The sequence below is a fragment of the Equus caballus genome, chromosome 12 (genome assembly GCF_041296265.1).
Source record: "Equus caballus isolate H_3958 breed thoroughbred chromosome 12, TB-T2T, whole genome shotgun sequence".
NCBI lineage: Eukaryota > Metazoa > Chordata > Mammalia > Perissodactyla > Equidae > Equus > Equus caballus.
In genome coordinates, this window is record NC_091695.1 from 11,595,303 (window position 1) to 11,615,061 (window position 19,759).

General features: G+C 41.1%; 2 protein-coding genes across 5 annotated transcripts in view; both read left to right on the forward strand.

Annotated features, from left to right (window-relative positions):
- CSTPP1 (centriolar satellite-associated tubulin polyglutamylase complex regulator 1) overlaps positions 1-19,759 on the forward strand; it is a 177,542-nt gene that overhangs the window by 27,248 nt on the left and 130,535 nt on the right. For all 4 annotated transcript variants that reach the window (XM_023654007.2, XM_001490557.5, XM_003362591.5 and 1 more), the window contains exon 2: positions 18,879-18,981. In XM_023654007.2, coding sequence (XP_023509775.1) covers positions 18,879-18,981 — 103 coding nt within the window. The remainder of the gene's footprint in view (positions 1-18,878; positions 18,982-19,759) is intronic.
- LOC100051036 (ferritin, heavy polypeptide 1-like) lies at positions 10,284-11,193 on the forward strand. Its single transcript, NM_001100413.2, has one exon. It carries the CDS (start codon positions 10,485-10,487, stop codon positions 11,031-11,033), a length of 549 nt encoding a protein of 182 aa, NP_001093883.2. The 5' UTR covers positions 10,284-10,484; the 3' UTR covers positions 11,034-11,193.

Sequence of the window (19,759 nt, forward strand, 5' to 3'; positions counted from 1 at the left end):
CGATGCTTTTATAATCTTAAGAAATAAAATGGAAAGTAAAGTTTCTTTGGTCTTTTTTTTTTTTCAAAGATTTTATTTTTCCTTTTTCTCCCCCAAGTTCCCTGGTACATAGTTGTATATTTTTAGCTGTAGGACCTTCTAGTTGTGGCATGTGGGACACTGCCTCAGCATGGCTTGATGAGCAGTGCGGTGTCTGCGCCCGGGATCTGAACTGGTGAAACCCTGGGCTGCCGAAGCAGAGCACGCGAACCTAACCACTGAGCCACAGGGCCGGCCCCAAAGTTTCTTTGGTCTTTTTCTTCTCCCTCTAGCACCATTCAAATTCTTCTCAGTTTAACATTTTCCTTAAACTAGGTCCATTAATGACATTTTCTGCTGGGTCGTTTTGTTTTGGAAAGACAAAGTATAAATTCAGAGTAGAAGAGAATGTAATAATTCCATTCTTTGTATCTGTTTACATTAAACATTATAAAAGCAAAATGTTCGCTTTTGCTTAATCAGGCTTTCAAATAGTTCTAGAGAATAAAGCATCCTTCTCCCCCATAATCGAATGAGGAAGTTAAGTTGCGGCTTAAATACCTTGCGTAATGCCCCAAGGAGTCATCTACAGGACAAGGATTAGAAAGCAGGTCTCATATGAGACCTCTTGCTTGGGCTGCTGAGCCTGGGTGCCTCTCTGTCGGATGGCGGTGCAGGGCTGGGATCAGTTCACTGTTTAAGAGCTGGACTGAAGGTCAGTTCACCTCTCCTTGATGAGTCGGATTCTTTGAGCAGTGTAATTTTGTGAAGTGAGATTTCTGGAAGCAATTGTAGCGGTGTGTTATACCCCCAACAGGTAGAACTGGGCAGAATCTGGCCTAGCTTGTCGGAAGAGAAGAGGCCGTTAGAGAGGAATTCTTCCCTTCTGCGTCTTAGTTCATGTGCCGCCCCGAGTTGTTCACCTTCCTTTCCAGGGCAAAGTGCAGGCTCTGCGAAGGAAATGGTGCCGTCATCAGTTCTCACATTGAACAGAATGTTTCCTCAGTAAGTGGAAAAATTAATTTTAGTCTTTATGTAAGTTCTATGAAATACCAAGATGTTTGTTTGTGGTCTGTTTTGCAATCATGATATTTATGTTTCTATCAATTAATTAGTACTAATCATGGTCATTTTAAACTTTCTGAATTTCTCTAAGAATTATCCTAATTCTGTGATTCACTGGAAAATATTTACGTTCATGGGATTAAGTTCAAATTTTTGCCCTACCACTTAGAAGCTGTATGACCTTGGGCAATTTCCTCATTTATAAAATGGAGATAATAACCCTAGCCTTATCTGACTCCGAGGTGGGTTGCAAGGTTCAGTGAGATAATGTTTGGGAAACTAGTGAACTTTTAGGGGCGCTACAAGTGTCATTGTTCAAGTTATGAAGTCATTGAGGCCTTACCCTGTTTACAGTGGTGGCACTGAGGATGGCATACATCACTTCAGATGCTTGGCTGGTGTCTGCAAACACTGTCCTATCCTAGCATGCACTAACCTAGGTCGATGAATAGGCCAATGAGCGTTCTGATTGGTACATTAGTTTGATCCTTTCATTTATACTTTCGGGAAGATATATAGATACTTTATGTTAATATTAGGTTTGTCTGGGTAACAACAAAAACCTAACATAACATGGTTTAAACAAGTTAGAATATTATTTCTCTTTTGTGGAAAAGAAGTCTGAAGATAGACAGCCCACGGCTGGTGTGGTGTGCTCTGAGATGTAATCAGGGACCCAGATGTCTATATTTTTGCTCCAACATCCTAACCATAGATTCTGTCTTTACTTCATGATCCATGAGGACTAAAGAAGCTATTATCCTCTGGGAAAATAAGGGACATCTTTCAGCTGAATCATTTCTCTTTAAGTACTTTTTAGAAGACCCACACAATATTGTGCTTATATTTTGTAGCTTAATCATATGACTGAAGTCTAGCTGCAAAAGAAGCTGAGAAATATACTCTTTATGTCAGTGGCAATGAGCCCAGGTAAAAGTTGGAGTGTGTTTCTAAGGAGGAAGGGGTTGCTGGGGTTGGCAGCTAATGGTCTTTGCCGCAGCATTATATAAATACGTGGATTTTTTCTGTTATAAACCCCCTTCCTTCCCCTCTCCAGCGCATGCACACCTCCCCCCCCCCCCCCCATTCACATGTGCACTGCCTATTTCATTTTGTTTCCTGGATAAATTAGTCCACTTCAGTAATCCTGTGCCCAGGAATTCTTTCCTGGTGTCAATGCGTGGTGATTGATGCCAACTTTAGGAGAGTGACCAGTTGAAGTCGTTAGGCAAAAGGCTCTGTGGTCTTTTTTCAAGACAGCCAGTTAGCCAACAGAATGAGGTGACTGTGTATGCTCAGCTGTATGCTTGATACTGTGAAAGATACTTAAGGGATGTAATACAGACTCTTCCTCCCGTATTTGGTCTTAGTGAATGGAGCCATCATATTCCCAAATGCCCAAGAAAGGAACCCAGAAATCATCCTAAATTCCCTCCCATGGTTTACCTCTCAGATCTAATCAATTACCAACTTCCGTTGATTCTCCCTCTTTTGTTTTGTCATTCCCGTTGCTACCTCCCTAATTCAGGCCTTTATTATCTTTGGCCTGGACTGTTTCAATAATTGCTTTACTTGTATCTGTACCTCTGATCTTTCTCCCTCTAGTCCTTCCACAATGTTTCCAGAGCATTCTTTCAGAAATAGTAATCTGATTGTCACTCTTGCTCAAGATCCTTCAGTGGTTTCCTGAAATCTGTGCTTATTATACCACCCTTTATGATGATAATACTGTCCAGCCTTATCTGTTAGCAATACAGAACTGTTTTTAGCTTTCCAGATCTACCATGCTTTTCATATCTTCATGCTTCTGCACGTGCTGATATGTCTGTATTGAATATCCTCCCTCCACTTGTTCACCTGGCAAATTCTTTCACATCCTTTCTCAGCTCAAATGCTCCTCCTCCTTTGAAACTCTCTCTCTCTCTCTCTCTCTCTTTGTTTTTTCCACTGAGGAAGATTCACCCTAAGCTAACATCCACTGCTAATCTTCCACTTTTTTGTATGTGAGCCGCCACCACCTCATGACCACTGTCAGACAAGTGTTATAGGTTCGTGCCCAGGAACCAAAGCTGGGCCATCGTAATGGAGTGCACTGAATTTAACCATTAGGCCACTGGGGCTTGCCCTCTTTGAAACTCTTTCTCCCAGGCAGACATAGGTACTCTTTCTCTGTACACTTTTTACAGACTTCCTTTATAACAATTATCATACTATATTGTTATTATTAATTTGTATGTCTGCTTCTCCAGTAGATGGTAAGCTCCTCGAGGACAAGGACCGTGCTTAGGCATTAAATAATTATTAAACAAATAAAGGGATGTCTTTAAAGGGCTGTACTGTAATTTAGTGGAGGATACTAACAGGTGAATAAGTAGAACACGTGAAGTCAGCATGCAATCCAGTGCTGTGTGGGAAGTAATAGGGGTTCAGGAAGAAAAGGAGCTCACTGGAGAGTGGAGGAGTTAGGGAAGGAATCAAAGTGCCTATGTCTCCACAGGGAGACAGCAAAGTGATTTGGGCAGGCAGAACAAAAATCCTAGGGGCCTATATTTCTACTCAGCAATGTTTGCAGTATAAAGAAATATTTATAATGTCAAAACAAAGTACTCCATTAAATTTTGAAAAATGTAATATTAAGTAAACAAAAAAGGAAAGGAAAGTGAGAAAGGAAAAGCCCCAGAAAATACAAGAAGTATATTAGTTTAATTTTGAACCCTCTTATCTATAAACGTCTTTAGTTCCCTTTCCTTTAGCTTTTTCTCATCTCTGAGGAAATCTAAGTCTCACTGTATAAATGCCCTATTAATACTGCTATATCACTTAGAAGAATCCACATTGTCTCCACCTGTAATCTTAAAATGTGGATGTACATGCACAGTATTAATATATGCTTATATATAATATATATATTACATATGTGCTTTGACTAGGTAACACATTCACAGGTTCAAAAACTATATGGTAATGTGTAATAAGGCATACACTGAGAGGAATTGTTCCCACCCTGCCCCAATTTACTCCTTTCCCCCTTTAGATAATAAAGAGCCTTTAGATAACTGCTTTTATTTTATTTCACCAGCTCTTTTAAATCCATATGATGTGATTATATTTTAGTTCTCCAGGTTTTCAATACTGTTGAGCTTTGTCATTTTTTTTCCTGAAATAACCTTCTTTATTTTTTCTAGAATACTCTCTTTTCCTGCCTTTTATCATAAGGGCATGTGATAATTTGTCTACTCTGGTTGTGTCCAAATTAAGGGCTCAGCATAATTCAGTAATCTGATTATTAGTGCTTAGATTATCTTCCAGCCAACCGTTATATTAAAGAAAGTTAACACTTTATTTTACCTATTATAATTTATTATAGGACAAAAAAGAATTTAATTATAATTTTCCTGGATTATAATTGGCACCAGAGATGTGAAAAGACTATCAGTAGGATAAAAGAAGCCTGGATAATATCATTTGACTATTCCATTTAAAAAGTTAGGTCCACCCAGAGGTGTAGTGGTTTGAGTTTGCACGCTCCACTTTAGCGGCCCAACGTTCGCAGGTTTGGATCCTGAGCGAGGACTTACACACCACTCATCAAGCCATGCTGTGGTGGCCTCCTGCGTACAAACTAGAGGAAGCTTGGCACCGATGTTAGCTCAGCAACAGTCTTCCTCAAGCAAGCAGAGGAAGATTGGCAACAGATGTTAACTCAGGGCCAATCTTCGTCACGTACACACACAAAAGTGAGGTCCAGGAGCAGCCCTGTGGCCTAGTGGTTAAGTCCAGCATGCTGTACTTTGGTGGTCTAAGTGTGGTTCCTGGGCATGGACCTGCACCACTTGTCACTGGCCATGCTGTGATGGCGGCTCACATACAAAATGGAGGAGGACTGGCACAGATGTTAGCCCAGGGCAAATCTTCCTCAAGCAAAAAGAGGAAGGTTGGCAACAGATGTTAGTTCATGGTGAATCTTCCTCAGCAAAAAAAAAAGTTAGGTCCATTCAGGGAATATGAAAAAATATTTGAAAATAATTCAGTTATTGCCATGATTTATTTTTCTTGCTTTGTACAGAGAAAAAATTTGGCAATGTGGTTATGGATGGAAATGTGGGGAACTTTAGGGCTGCATTTGAGCAAGCCCAAGAACTTTCCCTCACTGAATCAAGAGTGAAAAGAATGAGGAAAGACCTCAATCTCTTTGTTTGTAAAATGTTGGGAGTTGAACGATATGATCTTAAAGTCCTTCTACTCGTTAAGCTTCTGTAATTCAGGAGCAGTGGTGAGAATAGTCATAAAGTGCCTGGCTACTGATTCCAAGTGAAGCACAACCAAGGGAGGCGAACGGGACGATCCGTGGAGGACGTAAGTGTTTCCAAGTCCTGGTGAGGAGGAATAGCGTGTGTTCAATGGAAACTGAGGAGCACAAGGAGTTTTCGGGTCGGGGATTTGATGGGTCATCATTGTGAAAGAAAACCAACCACGTACTCCTGGGAAGAGAGATGTGGGTTCTGGTTTTGGGTTTTTTTTGACATATAGGCTTGAACTCTCAGGGGAGCTATAGCGGAGCCTTAGGAAGTTCTTGAATGCTCTAAAATTATACACGACGTATTCAATTATATCCATTCTTCTGTGAGAAAGCATTTGCAGCTTCAGTTAGATTCTTATCATGACCTAACAAAAAAAGCCTCTTACTCTTAAAAGTGAATGATAAAGACTCCAAACGATTAAAATGGAGAAAGAGTGACACTTCAGTGGTCCTGCAGTGGGTGAATATGGTCATTGTGATGTTCTCAGAGTAAACTAGGTTTATCACAAAAGACACAGAAGAAAGGGTGAGAAAATGGAATGGAGAGGAATTTGCCACCAGACGGTTTTGAGTCTTAGCTTGCCAGTGTTAGCTCTGTGACCTTGGGCCAGCTAATAACCTCCCAAAGCCTCAGTTTCCTCAGCTGTGAAATAGGGATAAGAAGGATCTATCTTAAATAGTGGTTGAGAAGATTAGATGAGAAAACCCAGATTGAGCACACAGTACAATAATAGGTATTTGGTAGACCTCTCCTCCTCCGAGGTTTACGTTTTCTGTATTTATTTTAAGGCCCTTATTGTATATTTCACTTTGAGACTGCTCGTCAGTAAGTCCATCTTCAGAGAACTACTCCGTGATGCTCACACTCAAGAAGGTCAGATCTTATTAAGTGGTTAGTTTAGAGGTCCTTTCCCATGCAGATTTGCAAGCTGGGCGTGTAAGAATCACCCAGTGGACTTGTTGCCTGGCAGCACGTGTCCCTGAGTGTCCCTGAGTGGTAGTACATGGCTTGCATTGTAATGTCGTGAGCGCAGGGGCCAGCTGGCTGGACATGTACTGCCACATGGGCTAGGGACTCCATTCCTCAACAGAACAGCAGCCCGCACTAGGGTTAACAGAAAATGACAAACCAGGCATGGATGAGGGAGGCGCCAGCAGAGCAGCGGGATGTCCTTTGATTTGCGTCTGTTATTTGCATGTCTTTCTTGTGATGTCTGTGAAGTGTTCAGAATGACAAAGTTTTTAAAAGACCTGCTGACTCTGCCTGAAAAATGTGAAAAACCTCCCGTTTAGAGACCTATTATGTCCAGCTAGCCTGCGTTTTCTATATCTTTTCCTTCATTTTTTATTAATGCAAACATTAGCATGAAGACAGAACCTTTGTTTCTTAAAGAGTTCATCTGCTCCTGCTGCTTACTGGCCCTGCCATGCAAGAGCACAACAGAAGCTTTGTTACGCTCTCAGCAAAGCTGTTTATGAACGGTGGCTTACTGAGGACTGCTTCCTGTGCTGTGTGCTTCCATTTTGTCTAAAAAGAGAAAAAGAAAATAGTTCTTAGGAGTGAAAGGAATTTAGACTTTCTTTTATTCCAGTCTGGGATGTTGAAATGACAAGTAGCCCCCAAACTTGTGAGGAACTGGTAATTGCATTGACTGCATTTTTTCACTTTACCTTGAACATAATGAGGCTCTTAGTAACAATAGAAGGAACAAGTGCTTTCTCACTGCACTAGAGAGAAGGAACAGTAAAAAGGCAACAGAAAGAGGGGTTGGGAACAGGACAAAAGTGCTTTCCTGTAAGACCCCAATATTGTAACAGAACGTGTTTTGGTGCTTAGTGTTTCCCACCTGGGAGGCACAGTCCTGAAGTGGTCGAGTTGAATAAAGAGTAGCACCACAGTGTGTAAACAGTGACACAGTTTATGTATTCACTCAGTAAATATTTGAGTGACTGGCATGTGGAAGACATTGAATGGTCCCGAGTGTTAAAGGGGATGAAAGATAAACGAGTCATGGTGCCTATCTGTCTTTAAGGAGTAGGGAATCTCACAAAGAAGGTAACACGTGTATAACAGAAATAACTGTATGTCGAGGTAGAAAGTGCCATTGGAAATATTTAAAATAGGTGTTTAGGGAGTTCAGGAAAAGGAAGATTGCTTCTGGCTGGGAGAATCAGGGAAAGCTTCATGAAGAAGGTGGCGTTTGAGTTGAGCCTGGCAGGAAAGGTAGACTTGGACACCGCAACGTTCCTATGAGTGATGAGTCAGAAATTATGTTGCTCTGGTAAATAGATCCAAAAAATATTTTTGTAGGCTACTTTGGTGTTTTATCCCATTAATTTAGATGATAAGTTAAGTGTTGGCATGAGTTTTCTGTGTAGACTAAGCTAGGGCCTCTCTGTCTAGCCTGTGCTCCAGTCCTCCACCCCATATGACTTCTGTGCACTTTGGCCTAGGCTCTGGGGCATCTATAAATATCTACAATAGCATCCTTTACCTTCACAACAAAAATAGAAACTCAGAGGGATTACTGAGCGTGATTACGGCCACGTCCCATAAGCAGGGTGTAGACGTAGTTCTGAGTGGGGATTTGACACGAGAGATTTTCATTTGAAAGAGGCTCCACCTTCAGACAGAAGCAGTGTCGACCGGAAGAGGGAGGATGCGAAACGCTAAGCCTGTGAGTTTTCAGCTGCCTCAAATTAGAACTCTTCTGGATCTTTCTGCTGTTAGATTAAATGACATCCTGTTACTCTTATGTGAGTTGTGAGTGCTGACTAATTTTTATGAAATTGACTGAATGTAAAATACCAAGTAATTGATAAGTTGTTGCATTCATACCTTGTTGCATTAATATCGTTAATCTGTATATTCACAGCTAAATTGCATATTACTAAATATAATTTCTGATAATCGGGAAATGCATGGTTTGCCCCAAAGGCTACAACCTTTGATGACTACATAGCACAATTAATTTTCACCCTGTAACTTTAATACTTCCCTGCCTGACATGACATTTCGAGTGGGACATGATTTATTCCACATTTGTCAGTTTACAGTCATGAGTCAATTCAGCAGTGGGGATACTTTCGAGAAATGTGTCATTAGGTGATTTTGTCATTGTGCAAACATCCTTGAGTGTACTTAACACAAACCCAGACTCTCCTAGGCTGCAAACCTGTAAGCATGTTACTTACTGAATACTGTAGGCAATTGTAACACAATGGTAAGTATTTGTGTATCTAAACATAGAAAAGGTACAATAAAAATATAGCATAAAACATAAAAAATGAGGGCTGGCCTGGTGGCATAGTGGTTAAGTTTGCACGCTCCACTGGCCCAGGGTTCGCAGGTTCAGAACCCAGGTGTGGACCTACACACCGCTCATCAAGCCATGCTGTGCTGGTAACCCACATACAAAGTAGAGGAAGATGGGCACAGATGTTAGCTCAGCAACAATCTTCCTCAAGCAAAAAGAGGAGGATTGGCAATAGGTGTTAGCTCAAGGCCAATCTCCCTCACCCAATAAACAAAACAAAACAAAAAACTGAAAAAAAAAATAAGATAAAAAATAGTACAGCTGTATACAGGGCACTTACCGGGAATGGAGCTTGCCAGACGGGAAGGTGCCCTCGGTGAGTCAGTGAGTGGGAGGTAAATGAGTGTGAAGGCCTGGGACAGTGTGCACACACTGGAGACTTACGAACGCTACAGGGCTTGCACTAAGTTTTGTATTTTTAAAAACTTTAAGTTTCTTTTCACTTTTTACTCTTTTTGTGTTAAAAATGAAGACGCCACACACGTTAGCCTAGGCCCACACAGGGTCAGGATCGTCAGTATCACTGTCTTCCATCTCCACATCTTGTCCCACTGGAAGGTCTGCAGGGGAAGCCCTCTCCTGCGATGACAGTGTCTCCTTCGGGATCACCTCCTGAATGACCTGCCTGAGGCTCCTCTTGAGGAGGGGTCACTCTTTTCAGAAATACGTCCCTGGTGGTTTGCTTGGTTTGTTTCTTTTTTTCATCATAGATTTGGTCATAAGAGATAATGGGTCATGAACATGCCTCTCTATTAATGAAAACCTTTTGTGTTGGGATCCATGTTTTCAAACTTTTTTTTTTTTTGAGGAAGATTAGCCCCGAGCTAACATCTGCTGCCAATCTTCCTCTTTTTGCTGAGGAAGACTGGCTCTGAGCTAACACCCGTGCCCATCTTCCTCTACTTTATATGTGGGACGCCTACCACAGCATGGCGTGCCAAGCAGTGCCATGTCCGCACCTGGGATCCGAACCAGCGAACCCCGGCCACCGAAGCGGAACGTGTGAACTTAACCGCTGGGCCACTGGGCTGGCCCCATTTGCAGACTTTTTAAGGAGCTTGTTCAGGTCTGCAAAAGCTTCTGCTAAACCTTTCACTGAATTTTCTTGGGGGTGGTTCTTTTTCTTCTCCTGCAGATCCCTTTTCTCTTCCTCTTCTTCAGCTGTGTGACATTACGAAGGCTATGATGTCGCTAGGCAATAGGAGTTTTTCGGCTCCATTATAATCTTATGGGACCACCGGTGTATATGCCATCCGTCGTTGACTGAAACGTTATGTAGTGCCAGACTGGATAGGGTTTTTTTTTTTTTTAACCTGGGGTGCTTTTTGGAAAATAGTTTTGTGAATGTTATGGAGGTGATTTGATAACTATACTGCTCTGTGAGTAACTATTTTTTGCAAAGCTATTGTCAGGACAGTTATTACTTGGGTTCATCGTGTGTCCCATAGATTGTAACTGTGGGAATCTTAAGGGCTACCTTAGATTTCTCTGACATTCAGGGAGTACATTTTGTTATAGTCAGGTAGCTGAGTGCTTTAAGTTTGGACCTCTGTAAAAGCCTCGTTAAAAAAAGAAAAGAGGACACAGTCTTCGTCGGAGTTGCCGAGGTTTCCTGCTTCAACAGTGCTTGAACGGAACCCGGCGCTCGCTCCCCGCCCCGGCCGGCCACCCAGAGTCAGCCCTCCTCCACCTCCTCACAGCGCCCTCGGCCCGCCGCAAGGCTCCCGCCGCCGCTCCAGCGCCGCCCCGCCGCCGCCGCCCTCTCCTCTCCTCAGCCGTCCGCCATGACGACCGCGTTCCCCTCGCAGGTGCGCCAGAACTACCACCAGGACTCGGAGGCCGCCATCAACCGTCAGATCAACCTGGAGCTCCACGCCTCCTATGTGTACCTGTCCATGTCTTTCTATTTTGATCGCGATGATGTGGCTTTGAAGAACTTTGCCAAATATTTTCTTCACCAATCTCATGAGGAGAGGGAACATGCTGAGAAACTGATGAAGCTGCAGAACCAACGAGGCGGCCGGATCTTCCTTCAGGACATCAAGAAACCAGGCCAGGATGACTGGGAGAATGGGCTGAAGGCAATGGAGTGTGCATTACACTTGGAAAAAAATGTGAATGAGTCACTATTGGAACTGCACAAACTGGCCACTGACAAAAATGACCCCCACTTGTGTGACTTCCTCGAGACTCATTACCTGAATGAGCAGGTGAAAGCCATCAAAGAATTGGGTGACCACGTAACCAACCTGCGCAGGATGGGGGCCCCCGAATCTGGCATGGCAGAGTATCTCTTTGACAAGCACACCCTGGGAGAGTGTGACGAGAGCTAAGTCTCAGGCCAGCTTCCCTCAGCCACCGGGTGACTTCCCTGATCCACCGAGGCAGTGCATGCATGTTGGGGTTACCTTTACCTTTTCTATAAGTTGTACCAAAACATCTACTTAAGTTCTTGGATTTGTACCATTCCTTCAAATAAAGTAATTTGGTACCCCCCAAAAAAAAAAAAAAAAAGAAGAAAGAAAAGAGGGGCCAGCCTGTGGCACAGTGGTTAAGTTCACAGGTTCCACTTTAGTAGTCCGGAGTTTGCCGGTTCGAATCCCGGGTGTGGACCTATGCACCACTTGGCAAGCCATGCTGTGGCAGGCATCCCACATAAATTAGAGGAAGATGGGCCCAGATGTTAGCTCAGGGCCAGTCTTCCACACCAAAAAAGAGGAGGATTGGCAACAGATGTTAGCTCAGGGCTAATCTTCCTCAGAAAGAAAAGAAAGAAAGAAAAGATTTCTGTAGCTTCTGAAACTTGAAATTACGAGACTCCAACCTGCTAATTCTGTATTGTTGGATTTAGGCTGGAAATACTGAAACAATATGATTTAAGTACTTAGCCTTAATTGACATCCCAAAAATATTTAAAAATCACCAGTTTTAGGAAGGAGAAGGGAAGAGGGAAGGATTAATGGTTGGCTAGAGGCTGTTTGTCAAGGGACTCAGCTTTGCACAGCTGTTAACTGTAAATACCTCTGTTGGTTGGGGGCGGTAGACTTCAGTTTCTGTCCTCTCCATTGCATGAAGATCGTTAGTCACCCTTTGTTTTCTGGTTGTCACAGGTGATGTTAACATCTGTGTGATGCTTTGTTCGCCCCTGGCGTGTCTTTCAGTGTTTGGGTTTAGCTAGTGGTGTACAGTGCTCTCGTGGTTTGGATGCCCAAACACAATGTATGACTTTTGTCTGTTTCATGATTAACTGTTAATATAAAAGATCTTTCCTTAATTTGTAAATTTGTTCTTAGAAGATTCCACTTGATACCTGTCATGCCGCTTAGCTCTTTAAGGGCTGCCTTACAGAGCAGTGCAGACCAGGTGCCTGGATTCAAATCCTGTCTCTGCTACTTACCAGCCCTTTAACATTTAGGTAAATTACATGTTTGAGTCTTTCTTTTTTTGTCTATAAAATAGAGATAAAATAAAAGTACCCGTCTCATAGGATTGTTGTGAGAATTAAATGAATTAATACCCATAAAATGTTTAGAATGCTGTCTTGCACAGAGAACTTCATAAATGTTAGTTGTCATTATTACTGTATGTATAAGTTTAGCTACCATTAAGCAAACCCTGTAATGATCAAGAGCTGTTAAAGGAGGGAGGCCTCCTGCATTTCTATCAAGGATGTTTCTCAGGCTATTGATCTGCAAGGTGTGATTCATTTATAATTTTTTCTGGGCCCCAAAGTTAAACTTGATCCGTGGCTGTGTTATATTCAGAGCTAGTTAGTGTTTAGAGAGTGCTGATTTGGGGTGAACACTTTTACTTTATTTTTCTCTATAGCAAGTTTTAAATTTCTTTTGGTATTATACTTACTGTATTAATTGTGAACTCCTAATTTTGTAAGGGATATAATTAGCTTAAAGATCTTACCAGAACAAAATGTAGCGTAATAGGTTTATACACTTGGAGTAGAGAAGGCCTGTTTGAACAAGACACAAAGCACAAAAGCCACAGATAAATACTTTTGACTATATCAACATTTAAAATTTCTCTGCAATGAAAGATACCACAAACAAATTAAAAGAAAAGCTATAAAGTAGATGTATATATTTGCAACATATATAGAATTAGAAAAAACTACAAATCAGGAAGAAGAAAAAAGAGAGGAAAATGGGCAAGGGATACCAGCAGATTATTTACAAAACAAGAAATACAAATGAACATGAAACTATGCTTAACTTTATTTGTAATTAAGAAAACGAAAATTAAAACAACAAGCTATTTTATAACTGTTAAATTGTCAAAATTACAGCATCTTAGACCGCGGATGGTGGAAACATATTCTTACAGCTGGGAGGACTGTAAATTGGAATAGCTCTTTGTAAAGCAATTGTGTGTATTAGTAAACATGAAGATGTGTGCATCCTGTGTTATGCCAATTCCATTTTCAGGTATCTACCTTAGAAAAACTCTTGCACATATGCACAGGGACACATGTACAAGAATGTTCAACACAGCACAGTTTGCTATAGTGAAAATATGGAAACAACCTAAATATTTATCAGTAGAGAAATATTTACCATTGAGAACTATCAAAAGGATAAATTGTTTCCATACTGTTTTATAAAAGATCTCCAGACGCAATTGAGTGAAAAAAGCAAGGTGCAGAAAAGTATGTCATTTACCTAAAAACCAAACAAAACTAAGCTCACAAACTGTGTATTTCTGTATTTCTTAAAGTATGTATACCAAGCTGATAACAGCTGTTATCAACAGGAGTTGGGATTGGTTTTTAACTTTTTCTGTATTGTTTGAATCTTTAAGAATAATTTACGTATATAATTAGAAATAAACATTTTTTAACATTTAAAGATCATGCTAATACTTCAACTCTGTGGTTTACCAGTTTAAGCTTCTTTTCTAGTATTAACAATAACGAGCCAACAATTTTTAGATAATACAATACAATGTATAAAATGGGGCACATTGTAGGTTTTTGGGTTTTTCTTATTTTGTTTTGCTTTTGTTTTTGAGGTAGTGGGTTGTAGTGGAAGGGAATGGGCTTTGGTGTCAAATGTAAGTTTGAATCCTAGCTCAACCATTTATTAAGACTTTGAGCAGGGTCCTTAATCTCTCTGAGCTTGAAAAAAGTCTGTTACCTACCTCATTAGGTTGTATAAGAATTGAATGCACTAGTTTTCCTCATTTCCCCATCTCCTTTGGTCAAAGGAAATTGGTCTAGTGTGGTCTAAGATCAAAGGTGGTTTGGTATAGGTGATAAAGTATTTCACCGGGACATAGTATATCTCTGGATCAGGACATATCAGTAAAGATGGAGGATGTAAGTAATTCATTTTAGAAGTCTATTAACTTTTAAAGATTTTATTTTTCCTTTTTCTCCCCAAGGCCCCCCGGTACATAGTTGTATCTTTTTAGTTGTGGGTCCTTCTAGTTGTGGCATGTGGGACGCCGCCTCAGCATGGCTTGATGAGCGGTGCCATGTCCATGCCCAGGATCCGAACCAACGAAACCCTGGGCTGCCAAAGTGGAGCGCGCGAACTTAACCACTCGGCCACGGGGCCGGCCCCGTAGAGGTCTATTAACTTGTAAACCATTAGGCTATCTATTTGTACTTCACAAGATCAAGTACTATATCATGTTAGTGATTTATAAGTGATATTGAACTTGAAGTTTCTAAACAGTTTACATGACAGGTTGTTGGTTAGCAAGGTTACTTTTCATATCTCAGAGAGGAGTCTTAATTTAATTCAATCTTTATTTGTACCAGCCAGCATCTGAATCTCAAGCGGCTTCAAAGACCAAAATGTGTATCAAAAAGACTCTTGCAAGGGAGGAAAAAGTCAGATGTCAAGTTGAATATATGTACATACTCTGCTTCTCACTTACACTGCTGCTGTTCCTGTGTGTATCTATTAATATCACCTACAGCAATAGATAGTAAGTCATGTGAATATTTTTCTAGTGAGACTTGTTTATTCTAGTATAGTGACTCTGTGTTAAATAATAATAATAATAGAATGAGTAGTCCAACTAATGTAGGTGGAAATTGTAGGCCCCTCAAGCAAAAATTTCCAAGTGGGACCTCTTATCATTTAATTGCAAAACAAACAGCTAATACTTTGATGGTATTTATGCTTGGGAACAGAGTAAAAAGAAATAGTTTTGGACTTTCCCCATATAAATTAGACCTCTTGAGTAATTAGCAGTTAATAAGTGAGTGCTTCCCACAAGTTTAAAGGCTATAGCTAAAATGGGCATATGATTAAGTCTATGATTATATGTATAGTTTTATATAGCCCAGGAACCCCTGTAGATAATCTGCAAACATCCTTAATTGGATGAGCGGAACTTTAAATAAGTGAGTTAGGGGCTATAGTAGGTTGGTCTCTCAGTGCTCGTTAGCACTGAAACTCTATTGTCTTGTGAGTTTTGCAATGTCGGGGGTGGGGCGGGGCGGGGAGGTACGTAGTAACAACTGAAATAATAACAATGATAGTAAAAAGAATAGCTAATATTTATTCTCCATGTACTATGTGCCGAGCACTGTGCTAAGACTATTACATACATTATTTTATTTAATCCTCACTACAACTTTAGGGAGTAGGTACTATTCCTCAGTTTTACAGAAAAGGGTAGAGAGATTAGGTAACTGGCTTAAAGTCACACAGTTAATAAGTGCCAGAGCTAGAAATCAAATCCAAGTCATCCTGAGTCTAGAGCCCGTGATCTTAACTGTCGCAATAAACTGCTATGGTGTTTTAATCTGTAGAATCAGTGTGTAGGGGTAATATAATCATTAATGTGTTACCTTTTGTTATATGGTACATGTCTTCTGAAGAGATAGCTTATTATTAGACATAGCCTTCTTAGTATCATGCTCATTTTACAGCAGGAGAAACTGTGGTACAAAGAGATTAAGTGATCAGCAGGAGGTGAGTCGACAGAAGCAAGAAGTTTCTGACCCACAACCACCTTCCCCTTCGAGGTTCATATAGATCATGCAGTGTTTACTTATATTTCACTTAGAGTTTTCAGTGCAGCGTGTTGAAGTTTTAAGTACTTATCTCAGACAGCAATGCCATCTGAGCAAGACATGGACACTTGGGCCTTGTGTGGATTTCAGAACAGTAGAGCCCAATGTGTATCTTATTGGTACCTGTTACTAAACTAATCCTGCCCTTGTTTGGAAATCACGGCAAAGCAGAAGAGGAAAAGCCCATCTGAAATGATTCTCCTTTTCCAAGAGGGCAGCTAAGTTGCCCAGGTATCTTGGCCCTCAGGGGGTGCAGGTGTGCAGTTTTTATTCTTTAATCATTCACATAAATTAAAGCCTATTCCTTTGCATTAAAAAAAATAATAGAAAACGACACTCTCCACGTTTTATTGCCAGGCAAGAGCTTTGAACTTCTGTCTCATTGAAGTTTGATAAACGGCAAGGATTTTCCAGGGTTGGGTTGTGCACTTAACTACAGAGGGAACATTGGACTGATAAGAGCTGCAGGTGAAGGAAACCACCAGGGAGCAGCAATTAGAGAGCTCTTCACACTTGGCTTACGTGGAATTCTCTGCAGGGAGGAACTTCTCCCTACCTCTGCTGGCTCTGCTTAGCTCCTTCCCTTCACCCACAGATAAAAGAACGCCAGGGCTTTCTGTTTCCACTTTGTGAACTAGGAAGGGGTGGGGTGAATACCTTGTGGTGGGGTGGTTCTCTGTAAGAAACTTTGAAATACGGGGACAAGTTCTGACTTCACACAAATGCTGATTGGCATGCACACCCATGCAGGTGGGGACAGGACACACACACACACACGCTTACACATATGAGTTCACATAGGTACAAATGGACCACATCTCTCAGATGATTTTACTATCAGCATACACCATTGCTTTTGCACTCTGTGTAAAATAAAGATCATGTTTACTTCTAAAACTGATTGTAAAGCGTGGTATTGTTAAGAGCGTGGGTTCTTGGTATGAGACAAACCTTAATTTAAGTCTCGGCTTCTCTTCTTACAATCTATGTGATCTTGAGCAAGTTACTTTAATTCCATAAATCTCGGTTCTCCCATTTGTAAAATGGAAGTAATCAAAATACCTATCATAGGATTGTTAGGAAGACTAAATAAAATAATGCATGCGAAACATTCGCACAGTATCTGGCATGTTGTTGTTTAATAAGTTGCACAGGTGTTCCAAATTGGTGGCTGTTATTGTTATTATCATTATTATATGTAATATTAAACTCTAAACATCAATAAACATCATTGGTAGATGAATGTTAAACAGGTACAGTCTTTTATTTTGCTTTTTCTCCCCTCCCCTTTTTTTGGTGGAAAGTCTGCTTTCCAGAAAATTCCTCCTTTTTTTTTTGAGTAGGACCAAAGTACTTTGATTCTAACTGCCCTGAAAACATTTCTCCCTTAAAGGGATTTCAGATTGACTTAGTCCCTGAAGCTAGGGAGGTGAAGCAGCAGGATTTGCTTCTAAGTAGAGCTCTTTCATTTCTACCATCCAAAAAACAAAAAAACAAAAAAAAATCCTGTCCGAGCCTTAGGTAGATCTAAGTCCCATAGCCCATGTGGCCCAGGGAAGGAATCTTTGTGTGAGGTCAGGATAAGTGGTTCAAAGAAGGGAAGGAGAATACAGAGGTGAAAAGATAGCTGATTTTAATGTTCGTTTGGCTGCTTTTCTTCCCAATTTAATATATACTTGATTATGAAACAGTCAGTGCCAGAAATTGGCATGGATTATCTCACAACCTCACTTGCAGTTTTGGCTGTTTCTTAGAGAAATAGTTTTCCAGTTGGGTGAACTGTTGGTGAAGCACTGATTTTGTTTTCATGTCTTTTTGGGGGGTGGGGGACTGGAGAATGTTTGCAGTGGTGGATCGTTGTTAGCTTTGGGGAGCACTCATATTGATAGAATAAGTCACGGAATGTAAACATGTCATTCAACTGGAGTTTAGGCTGGTGCAAATGTGGTGAAACCCTAGGTCACCGTTGTCAAATGAAGACTGTCTCGAGTACAGCTTGGGTAGAATAACATATTTCCTTTATAAGTTTCACTAGACTACCAAGACTTCAGGAATAGCTTTTTGAAGTATGCATTTTTATAAAGTTTAGATAATTCCTGCCTATTTTCCTGAGGGATCAAACTAGGAGAGAGGCAAATGTCCATCTTGGTAGCAACTTCATGGCATTGCTTTTTGGCAAGATATTCATTACTTTTGGGTTTTTTGTTCTCACTGCTCCAGAAGAAAGTTTGTTTGTTTTGTTTTTTAATTTTTGGATGGTAAATGGAAACACGGAATTGGAAGTTTCTACGTCAGGATACCATTGTTATACCTAAAGACAAAATTCAGGGAAGGGCAACAAGCATTTGCTGAGCACCTGCCATATTAGAAGCTGTAGCCTATGTTGTTTACTGAAGTAAAACTCCAGTAGCCCTTTGAGATGGGCTTTTAAGAAAACATATCAAGCAAACCAGGCACTGTGGTGTTTTGCATGCATTATCTTATTTAATTCTCATAACCCTATGATGTAGATATTAATAGTATTATTATTACGAATAGTAATAGTATTATTAGCCACCTTTTGCAGTGAGGAAATAGGCTTGAAGGGTAAGTTGCTGAAGGTCACACAGCTCAGAATCGGCAGGGCTGAAAATGGAACTCGGGTCTCTCTGATTTCTGAAGCCGAACTTAACCACTACGCCACCGGGCTGGCCCTTCAGTGACTTGTTTTAGTAAAGAATTGAGTTTTCTTTGCAGTCAGATCATCTACGCTTCAGGCATGGACTCACTACTCCCTGGGATAAGTTTCTGAGAAATGCAGAAGTGGAAGAGGGTGGAAGGAGGTGGGAAGAAAAGAATTTCCAGGTGCATCTGCTCAGTGGTGCTAAAGCTCCTCACCCTCAGCCCTGAAATGAAGGGTGAAGCGTTGACGTTAACACTCACAGCCAATCAGCTGGCAGCAGGTCGTGTTCTGCGTCATCTCCCATTCTCCTCTTGGAGACCATAGCTCAGCGAGGTGGCAGTTTGGTTGGCCTGTCCAGTCCACTTCACAGGGCAGAGCCGACGCCTTGCTTGACTTGCATGGCCTCCTTCTGGGATTGGGAGGACACTTTTTTTGTCTCTCTCACTTTGTCTTTCTTGCTTTTTTTTCCTGCAGCCCAGCGACATGTCCTCACGTACATGGAGGACGCAGTGTGCCAGCTGCTAGAGAACAAGGAAGATATTAGCCAATACGGCATTGCCAGGTTCTTCACTGAATAGTAAGTATGTGAGTGCTTTGCCAGTAGGGCAAACCCAAAGGAGGCACTTGGAAGCAGGCAAGGTACGAGAGAAATAGAGCAGGACAGTGCCGATGACGTAGTGGCAGTGAATGCTCAGTTTTGGTAGGTTGGTTGAGGGCTGCCAGGACACGTTTTGGAACATGCCTTCGGTGCAGCCAGTTTTGTCCAGTGATCAGTCTCGTGAACGGTCCTGAACTGCAGAAGCCCAGCAGCTGCTTGTTTGATCTCTGAGCCCTAGTTCTTTAGGTCCCACCGTCTTAGAATTTTGAACTTTCTCCATCATTCAGAATGTTCACTCTGATTTCCTTTAGCCAGTGTTCCTTTAGCCTGTGTTTTCCATGGCTGGCTTTTCTCATGGAAATGCTTAGGAGGATGTTCCTCTGCAGTTTTCCTTCTCTAGAATGTTGTGTCAATCATTTAACGATTTCAGAGTATTTCTAGAGACAGGTCACCTTTCAAAGACCTTTGAAGGGTCGTGCTTCTTTGGAAAGTATGCTTGGGGTGTGTAAAAGTCAAAATGATGGCTACCTTTTTAATATGGCAGAACTGTTTTGGGGCTAAATGAGGTGATCAGTTTAAAACATCTTGGTCTTCATGAAAGGATATGCTAAAGAAATACAAAACATTATTTTTCTTGCCAAAATGCCATCACATATTTATATAATCATTTAGGTTCTCTTTTCTTTTTTTCTGGTTTATTGGGAGTATTCTAGGAAAAGAAGAATAGCCTCTTACAGGCTTCTATTTAAGGCGAATC